This window comes from Perna viridis, chromosome 1 (genome assembly GCF_037379345.1).
Source record: "Perna viridis isolate PV_CMFRI_1.1 ecotype Kerala chromosome 1, ASM3737934v1, whole genome shotgun sequence".
NCBI classification, from domain to species: Eukaryota; Metazoa; Mollusca; class Bivalvia; order Mytilida; family Mytilidae; genus Perna; species Perna viridis.
Genome location: NC_142445.1, coordinates 68,953,128 through 68,967,303, shown reverse-complemented (window position 1 = coordinate 68,967,303; position 14,176 = coordinate 68,953,128). Strand labels below are relative to the sequence as shown.

General features: G+C 33.4%; 1 protein-coding gene across 7 annotated transcripts in view; it reads left to right on the top strand.

Annotated features, from left to right (window-relative positions):
• Nucleotides 1–7,568, top strand: part of LOC148630142 (regulator of G protein signaling 22-like) — a 50,837-nt gene extending 43,269 nt beyond the window's left edge. For 5 of the 7 annotated variants that reach the window (XM_088561637.1, XM_088561661.1, XM_088561625.1 and 2 more), the window contains 4 exons: nt 1,597–1,828; nt 1,944–2,052; nt 3,512–3,552; nt 4,772–7,568. In XM_088561637.1, coding sequence (XP_088417763.1) covers nt 1,597–1,828; nt 1,944–2,052; nt 3,512–3,552; nt 4,772–4,917 — 528 coding nt within the window. In that variant the 3' untranslated portion in view covers nt 4,918–7,568. The remainder of the gene's footprint in view (nt 1–1,596; nt 1,829–1,943; nt 2,053–3,511; nt 3,553–4,771) is intronic. The other 2 variants (XM_088561631.1, XM_088561666.1) reach the window with 1 other exon arrangement.
• The last annotated feature ends 6,608 nt before the right edge of the window (nt 7,569–14,176 follow it).

The window sequence follows — 14,176 nt, the reverse complement described above, 5'->3', positions numbered from 1 at the left end:
TTATAAAATAACCCAAACCTTGGCTGTTTATTGTTGCTTCACAATTAAAACATGGCTTCGTATAAACTAAACCAGTCTAAAGATACTTTGATTTATAAGCATGCATGGTCCAAGCTTTTTATCAAATATTTTTTTTTAACAGATTTTTAATTATATTCAGGCTTTTTATGATCTGAATAAGGACTGGGGGAAATAAAATAAATGTTAATTTAAGAAGGCTAATGTGTTGGAAACCAAGTTTAGTTTTACTATGGGGTTAACCATTTAATGTGTTGTCATGTAGTAGAGAACAAGTAATTTATGCACAGCATTTCACATCAAATTGTATTGTTATATATGGTAGTAAGTTTGGCAATCTAGATTTAGTTCCAAGTTGAGGAATTTATACTCTTTTGTTTTTACAATATACTAATATTGAATATTCAGTTTGAAGTTGAAGTTTTGTACAGTTTGCAGTAAGAGTTTGAATAACCAGAGTTGTTTGGAAAAAGATATATTCTTTTGTGTTTCCATTATATAATTTGTACATGTAATATCTATATTCACTCAAAGTATTTTAGTATTTGGCTTTAGAATGCATACAATAAATATCACCCAGTATTCTGTTCAAAGGGGGTGTGAACAATCAAACATTTAAGACTTTTGACCTTTTCTGGCAATATTTTTAAATTTGCAAATTAAACTAAAATACTATAACACTTCAACTTGTCAGGGTAAATTATTTTTGAAATATAGGAAGGGGATATTGAATTACAAGAAATAAGAGGCCAACAATCTCTGATGACCATCTTCTCACTTATTAATTTGTATTTACTGTGCAATAATTATGATTTGGAAATTATCCAATACCTAATTTAAGCCTTTTAAATGATTTGGCTATTATACAAACTTTAGGAAGATTCACTGTGCATTGATTTTCAATATGTACACAAAGAACTGGGAAATGCAGAGCTGGAAAACTACTCCAATAATTGTGAATTTTAAGTGATTGGAAGCTTGCAGAAAAATTAACATGTTTGGGATTTGAACTTTTCTTCTTAAGTGATAGATATTGAAAACTTATTTTTATTAATTTTGTGGAATACAACAGATTGACAAGCACTGTTGAATTAAAAGTCAAATGCTAAGATAAAAACAGAATTTATGGAATCATGATAGAAAAAGACATGCAGGAAATTGCAGATTTGAAGAAGTATTTTAGAAAATTTTGACAATTAATGCATGACAGGGATAGATTGATTTTGTGCATGAATTATGTGTAATGCATGTGTAGTTGCATGTATCCAGTCCATATATTATCTTTGCCAGACATGATAGAATCACCAGCTGAAAGCATGGGCATCTTTAGACAGAGGAAGGCTTTTAGAATACCCAAAGTAAAGATAGTTATACTGAATTGCTGATTAAACTTATTCAAGAAAGAACATTACATACATTTCAAGTGATGCCTAGGGTTACAAACTTCAAGGCTTGGTGGGAGACTTTATTGATAAAATTGCCTCTGAAATTATTTGAATTTTGAACACATCTGAATTAAAAAATAAAACAGAACTATAGAAATATGTTTTTTTTTGGTTTATTTTTATATCATTACAGCGAGCTGAAGAAAGAGCTGCTCTGGGCTTGCCTCCTGAAAATGAAGAAGAGGAAGAGTTACAGGATCAGATAGCTCACTTTGGTCACCATGAGGATGAGGAAGAGGAACATGGGACAGGGTCAGAGAAAAATAAAATATCTTGGTCATACTCAGGTTATATGGCTGCTTTGGAGAAAGAGGATATTCTAAATAATACTGACGAGAGTACATTTGGATCATTACTTAACTTTGGTATGTTTATTAACATAAGACATTTGGAATTCTTTAAGTTTCTTTTCTACTTTTTTTATACATAAAAATGTGTTAAAATTGATGATATATTTGATTAGATTATGATATTTGATAGGGGAGAAGAGCAGTGAGAATGGTGATGATGTATCTGTCAGTAAACAGGAGGAGACAGATAATGCTTCAAAAAAGGAGACACGCTCAGAGGAAACACAAACTGATAAAAAGTAAGTTTTATTTGCCTACATTCTTCAATCCTGATCTCTGTTGCACAAATTATTAAAATTAAAAATTAAATTACCAAGGTTGTGACCTTTCACCTCTAACTTTTACCTTCAGGTCAAATTTTGTGTTGTGTTTGCTTCTCTAATCTGGGCTGTTACTGTTTTGTCTTTTTTAAGATTAAAACATTGATAATTGGCATGATGGTAGACAAAGTATGCACTTTTGTTTTGTTTTTCTTTTTGTTTTTTGCTTTCTTTATGTAACAAATTGTGTCCTTGCAAACTGTTTTGTCTTTTATAATGGTATTTAGAAATTTGGTATGTGGTTCTCATCAGTCTGTCTATAAATTTTTCACTAAAGTTTTTGAGGTTTTTGATCCTAAAGCATCAAAATACCTTATGTTACCTGTTCATATCAGGAACTCCACTACTATTTCTGAACACTTCACAAAAGTTTTGTCAAAATGTAATCCCTTTTGTTTCATTCAATACCTCTTTTATCTTCAGAAAATATGTTGCTGGCAATTATTCAGCTCAAAAATATTCTATTTTTTCTGCAGATAAAATTAAGATCTAGTCTTCAAATCAACTGAAGATTTGAGGGACTATTTTTTGGCCTTGAAAGATTTTTAGTAATAAATTTGCATTTTTGGAATTTAGTTTTTGCAGTATTGTGTTAAGAAACTTTAAATTTGTTAGGCATGTTCCATTTTACACACTTATCAGTCAAAAATCCTGTCATTATTATTTATGATTAATAAACAAGAAATGAAGAGCAGTGATTTTAACCAAATATTTTTTTGGTGGGAAAATTCAAATTGATAAAAAGTATTTAGGTTTGGAAATCTTATGTTCATCAAGGAAATGTGTGGGATATACTCTATTAAAATAGTTTTTAAATGTGAATGCTAATTTTTGGACAGGTTTAAAAATTTTGTAAAAAGGTGAAATGGAACATAATTTGTAAATGTGTGTGAAGCTGTTCAACTATTGATGACATTTTATACTTCAGAAACAAGAATTAATATTGACATTCAGTTAATAGACATTAGGAAAAAACAGTTCTAAATGATATGGGAAATGCTATTGTATTATTACAATTTTATTTTACATCATGTAATATTTTAAAATTTTGTTCATACTACAATTTTCACAAGAATAAAAAGCCTCCAATGCTAACAACACTTCGTTAAAGCAGGACTCACAAAGCTAGGTTAATTCTCATCAAGTTATGTCAGTATTAATTCCCTTATAAAGTTCTACCAAATGAGTTTGTATTTCTATGATAATGAGTGACGTATCATTTTTAGGTATTACTCTAATTTTCGTTAACATAAGAAGCCTTTTGAAATGGTTTTCTTTTATATAATGATTTGTTTACTATAATGCTTCAAATAAATGATTTTAGACTTTATACATCAATAATTTTGTTATGTATAGATTGAACACATTATTTTTACAGGAAAACTTCAAAGTCCAGTCCTAGCCCAGATTCTGACAAAGGTAATTTCTAACTATAACTATATAATCAATATGATTGTCTACATACTTATTTTTTTCATGTCTCAGATTTATTTATGTAAACGATATGCCACTTGATAATGTGAATTTACTTTCAAACAGTGCAGCATAAATACCATTGCATTTAAAAACTTTCTTGTTTCTGGCCTATGGAACAAGGAACCAACTACAATATTATACACCCACTCAACAAGTAAGTGGTATATTGGCATCACCTTGTCTGTCAGTTATATGTCCATTAATGTCCATCCAAACTTCGTCTCTAAAGAATCTCTGCTTCCTATGAATGGGTTAACTTCAAAGAAGTTGGTTCAGTAAGGGCAAAACTTTGTCACAAAAACAAAGTCTACATGAAGAAAATTTTATGTTGTTTCTCCAGCTCTTTAATGTGTTTTGTAGTTGATTTGATTGGTTTATGGTTATAATTTGAATATAAATGGATGTAGATGCCCTTCAAACTTGGCTGAGATTTGGAAAATATGTTAAAAAGGCTGGAAAACATCAAATTTTGTGCAGTTTTTCAGTTTTAACAATGGCCACATGCTTGTTGAATCTCATGGTTCATGTTTTTTGTGCACAATTGTCAGTTACAACTCATGTAAAAATATCTTGAGTTAACAGATGTGTGGCCACTTACATTCCACACAAAAACCATTTTAAAAATTTCAGAAATAGTTAAAGGTTTTTTAAAAGTTACATAAATGCATACTGTTATTTCTGGAATAACGTCATAATTGTCATCAAAAACATCTTATATTCATTGTTTGCAACCATTTTACTATACTACTACTACCTAGAAATCAGCTTTAATCAAATTTTCAAAAATTGGCCAAATTATGTGGCCAAAAGGGGTCCTTACCGAACTTTCTCCTTTGTCGTGTGTCTTCATATAGATGAAGAAAACGTTGCAAATGATTTTTGCTGCTGTCTGATACCAACTTCTGTTTCATGGGACTTTGCCATTTTTCTTTATGAAATAATAGAGAAAGTTTTTGTCCAAAAATCTCGGCTCCCAAATGATTGATTTCAAATTTTGTGTGTGGCTTCATATAAATGGGGTTTATGTTGCCCAGCACGACTACAGATGCAACTTCATGTTTTTGTACGGATTAGCTTTAAATTCTATCAAATAGTTAAGAATTAAGAATTATTAGACGTCAGAATAAGGAAGTTTCTGATGTATGATAATATAAATTTTTAGGTGGAATAAAAAAAGCTCGTGCCCATCAAGGATCAGTAGAATTTCAGAAAATGGCAGCACTTGAGGAAGAGGTTGAATCAGAAGATACCAAGAAAAAGGCAAAGTCAAAGGCTAAAGGTCAACAGCTACTTACAGACAAAAGATAGTGTAAAAACTTAAATTATGTTGATTAGAAAGCAGTTAGGCTGAAAAATAGTGATTGATCTTTATTGTATTAGTAAGATATATTGTACAAGCGTTTGTTTTAGGAGCATATTATGGAAAGGTCATACAAAAGACAAGGTAACAAAGTATACGTTATTTAAAGTTGTTGGTTCATAATTTGTCTCACATTCTTTTTAGACAAAAAAGATTAAAATTTAAAGGATGAGTTCCTGAGGTTATTGTGTTTACTACTTATCATTAATCTAGGATTCTGATGTTAGAGCTCTTGGTGGTTTACAAAAGTATCCAGGAACTAGAACATGTCATATATTGTTCTTTATGTGTTTGTTTTTATGTAGCAATTAAAGTGACAATTCTTTCATGGAGAGTGTAAAGCTTGGAGATGTTTTATCTGTGATATTACAATGTAGTCTAGATGTTTACTTAATTCCATTATTTACAAACTGTCAAAGTAGTTGCTTTACATTGTTCAATTATTTATTTATGTTTATATATTTTAATAATATTTTTAAGTCTCCATTGTTCTTTTTTTTTATTATTTTTCTTGAATGCATCTTTCGTACATTTTGAGAAAGTATTTAAAATTCACTACTTTATTTCTACAAATGAAATTTTAAAGCAACAGTGATGAAATTTGAAGATATGTACATAACTAATAATTTTAATTTAGTTTAAGTATGGTGAACTTTTAGTGTCAATATGTATTCTTTCAAGCTTTCTGTGATGTTTTGTTTATTACAAGATTATGATGATATATATTTATACAATAAACTGTTAACTGTTTATATAAATGTTTTACTTCTATCTTTCAACTATAGTCAACTCTTTCTACTCTATTTATAATTTCATCAGTTGAGATGTACACTTGATCAGCATATGTTTTATCTGGTCCTAGAATCCTTATGAAATATTATTTTGTGTTTTTCATTGTCATTATTAGTTCACACCTCTCCATTCGTTTACGACATGAATTATTGGTTACTAACCTACTCAATCTATGGTAGTCCATTCTTACTTTACAAAGTATTTTTCCTGAATAATTGCATTGCTAGCATCCTTTGAACATTCTGTTGAAATTTCTATGATAGTCATATTTTGTATTTGTTACCATACCAACCCCTATGTAAACAGGAGAGTGATCAGGAAGTCCACCCCTCAGTTTTTTTTTCCCATGTATTTGTCATTCTTTTGCATACTTTTTTTCTCAGACACTGCTTGGTGGATTTTTATGAAACCTACAGGGATTGATGAACAGGTAATATCCAGCACTTGTTATTGAACCAAATGATTTTCTTTTCAATTTAGTCAGATAGAAGGTATGGTGATCCAATTTCATGCATTTAATGAGCATTGAAGCTCATATTGGGAGATTTTGCAATTGTTCTCAGGAGATTAGACTTCAAAATGAGGTTTTATTGGACCACAAGTGATTTGTTTTTGGTTGTGAATGGTATCATCCTGTTGTCATAGTCCATGTTGTCTCTGTCATTGGCATCTATTAACTCTCATTTATTTATAAGCATTGTGACTCAAGTAAAACTAATCTGATCTTTTTGAAAATTTAACAGATTGTTCCTAGGGATATGGCAGTGGGCTCTATAGTTTTTGGAGGTTTTTGCCCACCCCTTGATCCAATTTTTATGATTCAGGTGTCAGTGTTGTTCTTTCAAAATTTCGTTTTAAATTTTTTTATAGGGTAAACTTATCTTTAACCATGTGGGAGTTAAAGGGGTACAAAATTGGACCACATCTCAAAAAATAACTTTTATTAGTTCTCCTGATCCAAAGGGCCATGTGAACTATTGCCATCACTTGGTGTCTGTCGTCATTGTTAACAATTTTTCAAAACTCTTCCTCTGAAACTACTGAACCAATCAGAACCAAACTTGGTAGGATATTCCTTAGAGTATTCTGCGTAAAACTCATGAGGAGATTTTTTATGTAAAAAAAAAATTGCCACCTTTACTAAAAACAGAACATAAAGATAAAACAAGCATTTTGCATATATATATCACCAAAGCAGTTAGGTTTAAAGAAATTTTGACATGATTAAAAATGTTTGGCATGATGAGATCTATCTGTAGTTAAATTTTTGTGTAAATCTATTAAGCCATGTTGGAGTTATTGCCCTTGTACAAAATCTTTTTGCTATGTTTAATGTTATTACTTTAAATGATCTTCTCATCAGCAACTACTGGACAGAATTCAATTAAAATTAATATGATTGTTCCTTTGGTGTTTCATTAGGAATTTTTATCTAAGAAAAACTTGGCCACTCTTACAAAAATAGAATGTTGCTTTATCAAGTCATGTAAGCAATTCAGGCTCTTTATAGCCTCTACTTTCTGGCCCAATTTTAAAATGTTTTTGGGGGGTTCCATACAAAAATCCCTGCCTGCATACAGCAATCAGCTTGCAGACATCTCAAGGTTTTCCAGTTATAAGGGGCCTCACCCCCCCTCACATGGCCTGAGCTATTGCAATTTTTATGTTCGTCTTCTGTAAACTTTTTCAAATATGTTCTCTGAAACTAATGAACAGACTAACCAAACCTTGCTTGAATGTTCCTTAAGGAATCACAAGTATTAGTTCCAAGCTATGGGAGGAAATTTATAGTAAGTATATAAAAAGTCATTGTAACTGTATTTTTAAAAGCATACAATAAATTATAAAGACTGTGATAGTAAGCAAATTATAATTCTTTGAAACAGCAAAAGTTAGCATATAATTTAAGCAATTAAGACTGAAATATAGCCACAGATTATTGATCTGGACGACTCAAAGAACCTAGATATCAATATTCATCAAAATCTGACAAATTTGAATTTTCGACCGCGTTGGCGGCCATTTTGAAAATGGTGGCCGAGGCGCACGCGATTTTTTTCAGAATTTTCTTTGCTCCAATGAGCTGAGTATATATACCAAGTTTGGTCAAATTCTGATCAGCAGTTTTTAAGATATTTGATGTTCCAATTTCCGGTGTAAAAAATAGGTACGTTTAGTCCGGCGGCTGGATTTTTTTGCCCGAAGTTCTGCATCCGTCGAAGAGTAGTTTTAACTTCTTGAAAAGTTTCATCTCAATCGGACCAGCCACTTTCGAGAAAAAGGGCGGACACTTTCAACAATTTTTATGACAGGAAAATTTAAATAATAATAATAAGAAGAAGAAGAAACACAGTAAAAACAATAAGTGACCGCCACTTTGTGGTCGGCGACTTGACTAGAAATTCTGTGAGCAAGTGGACTTGAACTTTAATTTGGATTGCCCCCTTTGGATTATATAAATCAGTTAAAATATCTGTATTCCACCGGCACGTTTTAAAAACGACCATTATAATAATAAAAAAAAGTTAAAGTCTCCTTATTCCATCGGCACGTTTTAAAACAACCATTGTCTTTTTTCCACGAACGTAGACAGAAACGTAGGCAAAGTATTGGAACGGGTTTGCAAGCCGCGTGTAACGTCTAGACAATGTACGAACCTTCAAAACCATTATAGCCACGATGTGACGTTTATTCGGGTCTGTATACCATTGAAATGTCTGGTCTCGCTAGCTACTTCGGGTCAAATGCCCACTTTGTACAACCAAAAGCACATTGAACCTAGAAATATGCATTGTAAGTGCATTTACTTTACCAAAAGAAGTCAAAATAAAGCTGAGAATGTGTACTTTAAAATCATATTTGTAATTTACTACGAAAGTGTATGAAAAAGTAATCAAAGCACCGAAGGTGCTGAAACTCGGAAGTCGCTTGGCGTGCAACCTGCAAGATAGGTTCCCGATGTTTATTTTTTAAGCAATGTGCTAGAGTGCCGGTTATGACATGGACCAAGGTTTGAGACTGTTTTGGTGTTGGACCCATATTTCCCTTGCAACCTGCAGCAAAACAAAATAAAGATGTACACAAACATCGTGAAAATGGTTATTGCATTTGTTTACGTTCTTGAGACCTTAAACTTGAAAAAAAAGAATATGACTATGTTGATTGTGACGCTTCTTGATAAAATGATTTGGATTATAATACCATCCACGGGGCATAGTTAAAATCCAACACCACCCAAAAAGAGATAACCCCAATTAAATGGTATTGGCTTTTAACTAGCCTGGTTCCCGACCGCAATATTCAGTAGTCCCGGGAACCAGGATAGCTTTTAACTATCTTTTTTTTTAATTACCAAGAGGCAAAATATAGTTTGGCGTCTCGATTTAACAGTTCGACAATATTTAGCTGAAAATTAACACTTAAAAATGTCTGAAATATCATTCATTTGCTATATCGGTGAAATATTTAAAGTTTAAAAGAGAATCACGCATTAATTTGAAGACAGCATTACCGTCCGTGAAGTTATCTGCCGGAAGCCCTTTTGTCAGTCTCATACTTAGAATACTCGAAGCCACTCACGTGACTTCCGAGTAAAAAGTACAAAATTGATTTTCAGTATTTTTTTATTCAAGTAAATTTTGTGAACAGTTTCTATGGTCATCGTACCATGAATTGAATAATGATTTTGAAAGCCTTATTTTCTAAGCTTAACAATGGTATGCAACTTTAATGTGTCATTTGTCATGGGAATTCACAGTGAAACGTTTAACATGTAAAGTAATGGAAAGTTTCAAACGTTAGAAGTGGTTAGTGAGATCTGTGGGTACATGTGCCTTCTAAATCACCACCTTACGAAGAGACTTACCCATATCCATATATGTAGCGCTTTAATATATTCCGTGTAGGCAATTATATATCGGACAACATCATCAAACATGACAGGGCAACACATGCGGTGGTTATCGTCATCACCCGAACGGTGCATCTGGGTCATGCGTCCAGTTTTCGTGGACATGCACGTCTTGCATATGTGGATGACCCACCGCAGAACACTTTTTTTCGGCTTTCAATCCTCTAGCGTAAATCTCTGTCACAGTGCCATTCATTTTGTCAAATTTTTAAAAGAAGGTAACAAAATTTTCGAACCAAGACCCCCCTGGATCAGCCACTGGGATAAACATGCTTTTATTTACCCATTTTATTGTTATAGGCTTTTGCATAGACGAATCTAAGATAGTAACGTAGTAACCATATTTGGAAAAAAAACACATTAAATACTTTCATAGTATTTCTTTCACAGAAACAAGTAACCAAAAGATAGTTTCTACCTTATTCTCGGTGTTCAAAATAGTCGAGGCTTTACATGCTATCAATTAAGTTTAGGAAAGAGTAATAAGTAATCGCCCAGTTCGACATTCATTTTGTGGCTGATGAATGCAAAGAAATGACACAAATACAGGGTTGTAATATCTGAACTACATTAACAGGGTATTTATGCCATGTCACAATCGGAATAAGAAGAATGAACTTGGAGAAACATAAGAAATGCAAAAACGTAGAACCTAAATACAAAATAATAAATACTTCTAGAGATCACCAAAAAGTCTTCAATTAGTGTAAACACTCCTTTAAGTAAGCTCTGAAAGGTGGTGAGATCCACGGTAACAGAACGATGGTACTTCTTCAAAATCAAACTAAAAATTACTATAACGACACAAAGATCATTAAGGATCATCATCTTTTGACTGAGGATCTGCAGTCGGGTTAAACTAGTTTTATAAGGCCTTAACATCGAACATGACTGGGCAACACGCGCGGTGACCCCCTTTAGTGAAAGGTTATAAGAGTAATCAAGGGAACCAAGGTTATAGCGGTGATCAAAAGAATGTAATCCAGGGACAAAGATCAGACATGGAAAACAGACATACACAACAAAGAACATAAAGTAACTTAAAATCATACATACAAAGTAACAAAAGTAAATGAGCAACTCGGACTCCACTAAAAACTGGGAGCATGGACCAGGTGCACCGATAGTGTAAGCGTCCTCTGTTTTTCTAGAAACACCCGCCGAGTTGCTCATAAAAAGTCAAGTCCGGGGTAGACAAACGAGGAAAGGTGAACTATGACCCGTTGAATAAATCAGTTTTCATGGTGCTGATGGATACATCATAACGATCCACGAGTTCATGATGACGACCATAAAACTTCTGTAGTGATGACTTCAATCTTGTAGCAACATAACCCTGTTCCAGAAGCCTATTTGTTAGAGTTCTAGCGCGAAACAAAAAGTCTGCGTAGTTTCGGCAAGCTCTGGCATAACGTATGGGTTGTGATATGAACACTCCATACGCAGGAGCCGAAGGGATGTTGCCACAGATGAAAGGAAAGTTTACAATTCTGAATGAAAAGTCATCACGTTTGTCGTAAAGTTTGGTCAATAGTTTTCCCTTACCATCGATTTCTAATTGTAGGTCAAGATATGAGGCTGACTTCACAGTGTCTGTAGTATCCTTTATCTCAAGTTCTTTTGGGTAGATGCGATGTATCAAATCCCCGAAATTAGGATTGTTTAAAGATAATACGTCATCTATATAGCGGAAACTGAGATTGAAGGATCTAGCCAAACGATATTCTTTCTTTCTGATCAAAGCAGCTATTATAAAGTCAGCCTCATAAGAGTGAAGAAATAGGTCAGCAAGTAAAGGAGCACAATTTGTTCCCATTGGAATGCCGACCGTTTGTTGAAAAACACGTCCACCACACTGGACAAATATGTTGTCGATGAAAAATTCCAGCATTTTGTAAACATCTTCCTCTGTATATTTGGAAGATGATTTGGAATTATTTCTTATAAAGTATGAGGAATCTCTACCAAGAACTATATATTTGTATCTAGGTGTACCATCTTTTTTGGAAAAACAACGATGTATAATGTTTTCAAGTCGGGATTTTAACTGAGTATGGGGAATAGAAGTATACAGTGTTGAAAAATCATAGGTTTTAATGCTATTATATTCAGATAATAGTCTTGAACTGATTGTCTCCAAAAGATCTTTCGAATTTTTGAGGATCCACGTTGAATTAATACCACTACGGGAGTAACAAGTGTTGTGATAGGACTGCAGACCCTCGTTGACAGTTGTGAGTATAGAAGTTAAAAGTTTTGAAAGAGATTTGGTGGTACATTTTGCAGATCCAGCTATGAAACGTTGTTTGTATGGATTCTTGTGAAGTTTAGGAATCCAGTACATAGACGGTAAATCACAATCATCGTCCTTGGTAGAGAGACCAAAAGAGGATAGCACAGATTTATGGTTTTCCACAATATCTTCTTTGGAGAGAGTGGTAGCAGTGTAGGTCGTATCACTGCTATTATTTTCTACGTCTACCTCTGAGTACCCCTGTAGGGGCTATAATATTTGTGTATCAAAGTTTTGTAACAAGGAAAAAAAGTAAATATTTCTATGGGTTTGTGATATCGATACCCTTGGTACAAAAGCAGAACAAAACGGAGCAGATGTGAAATGTGAATACCATAGGAGGAATATATCGCCATCTAGGAATTGGGAAATTAAGAACAGGATAATCAAAAATCATAATTTTTGTCAAAAAAATTAGTATGAAGGTTGCCATTTTCTAGTGTTGTATCTAAATGGAGAAAATGTGTATGGGTACTATCAATGTTAGACTTGCTCAAATTAAGTTCTATTTGGGTAGAAATTTTGAACATAGTTTTCGAAGTTATGCTTATTTTCTGCCAAAAGATCATCAAGATATCTTAAAGTGTTATTAAATTCATGCAACAGTCCATGTTTTGAAGGAGCACAATTAGTCCACATTGAAATACCAACATCTGTCTGTATAGAGTATTACCAAATCGAATATAGATACTGTCAATTAAAAAAATAAAAGCATTGATCATATTTAAATATGTCCAATTAATGTGTCTTCAATCACAGAAAAATGCACTGTAATCATTACACTAAGTGAATATCAAAGGACCATTTAACTGAATATGACAACACAAGTTTATGTGGCAGCGTTGTATATGTGGTTAGTTGACTTGATTGATTGTTGGGGTTTAACACCCGAGCAACAATATTTCAGCTATATTCAGGCGATGAACATGAAGTGGGTGATAAAATGATGATGAAATGAAAAATGGGATGGGACACAAGGATAATGGGACGACAAATTTTGGTTGCCACTGGAAATAGGGAGAGGTGGGTAGGGTCGGGCAATTTAGCCTCCTGTGGCGGAGCCCTATGGTTCCTACTCCGGGAGAATACCACAGTAGGGTTCTTTAGCGTGCGAGAAACGTGGCATCTTTCCCAACACGGTGCACCACTATGGTTTGCGGTCAGGTTTTCCGTATTATAGCCTGACAACCCCAGCATGTAACACGCCAGGGTACCCCATTCCACCACCTGGGGCACACAACCCAGTTGTTCTGTGGGCAGAGCGCCATAGCCCCCGGCTAGGGTTCAGAGCACTATTTAGTCGCCTTTTACGACATGCTTAGCGCTGCTGCAGGCCTATTCTTTTGACATCCGGACCTATATATATGGTAGAATTCTATAAATATCAACAGAATTACATGTATAGTATTTTTGAAATTTATGAAGTCGATCTAATACCTGAAGTGGATTTTTAACATTCCTAAAATAATTTACACCATAATTTTCATATCATTTATTGTGTGTTATATGTCTCCGATTTATTGCAATAATTAATAAAATAAAAGTTTTTTAACAGTATTAGAACATTTGCTAGACGATGAAATTAAAACGTGAATTGAACGGTCATGTCACAACAAAGCAGCTGATTTATGATGTTCTTTATTTACTCCACCCTCTGTAGAATATATGAATTGGAAATAACTCGAGTTAATTATTTCGTTACGAAGTACTTCTGTATAATATCCACGTCGTATAATAACTACGTTATTAGCCGGTTTATCCGCCGCGAACCAAAATTCTTTCCTGGTTCTTTTTTATATCTTATTCTAGAAGTTGGTAATTGATTGTCGAATGATTTATAGTTTTTGTCGTGATGATCAACTCTTATATCTACGATGATCATGAATTTATTGATAAAATTGTCCAGGGATCTTTATCTGACCTTTCTCTTCTAATCCACGGTTTGCAATGAGCACTTATTGACTCTCCAGTGGTGTTGCGACTCTTTCCAATCAACTTTAGTAGGAGGACGACATTTATGTCTAATTTCAAAAACTTCTTCAACAATGTTTAGGTCTCCGTTAATAATATGGCTACAGGTATCATATCAAAATCTTTGACTACTGACAATAAAATATCCCGATGAGCACAAATTGTGCAGCGCAGCTGGCAGATCTGTTTCTTCTCTCAAGAAAGGGATAGGATGTCTTCTCGGTATATTTACCCCCACAAG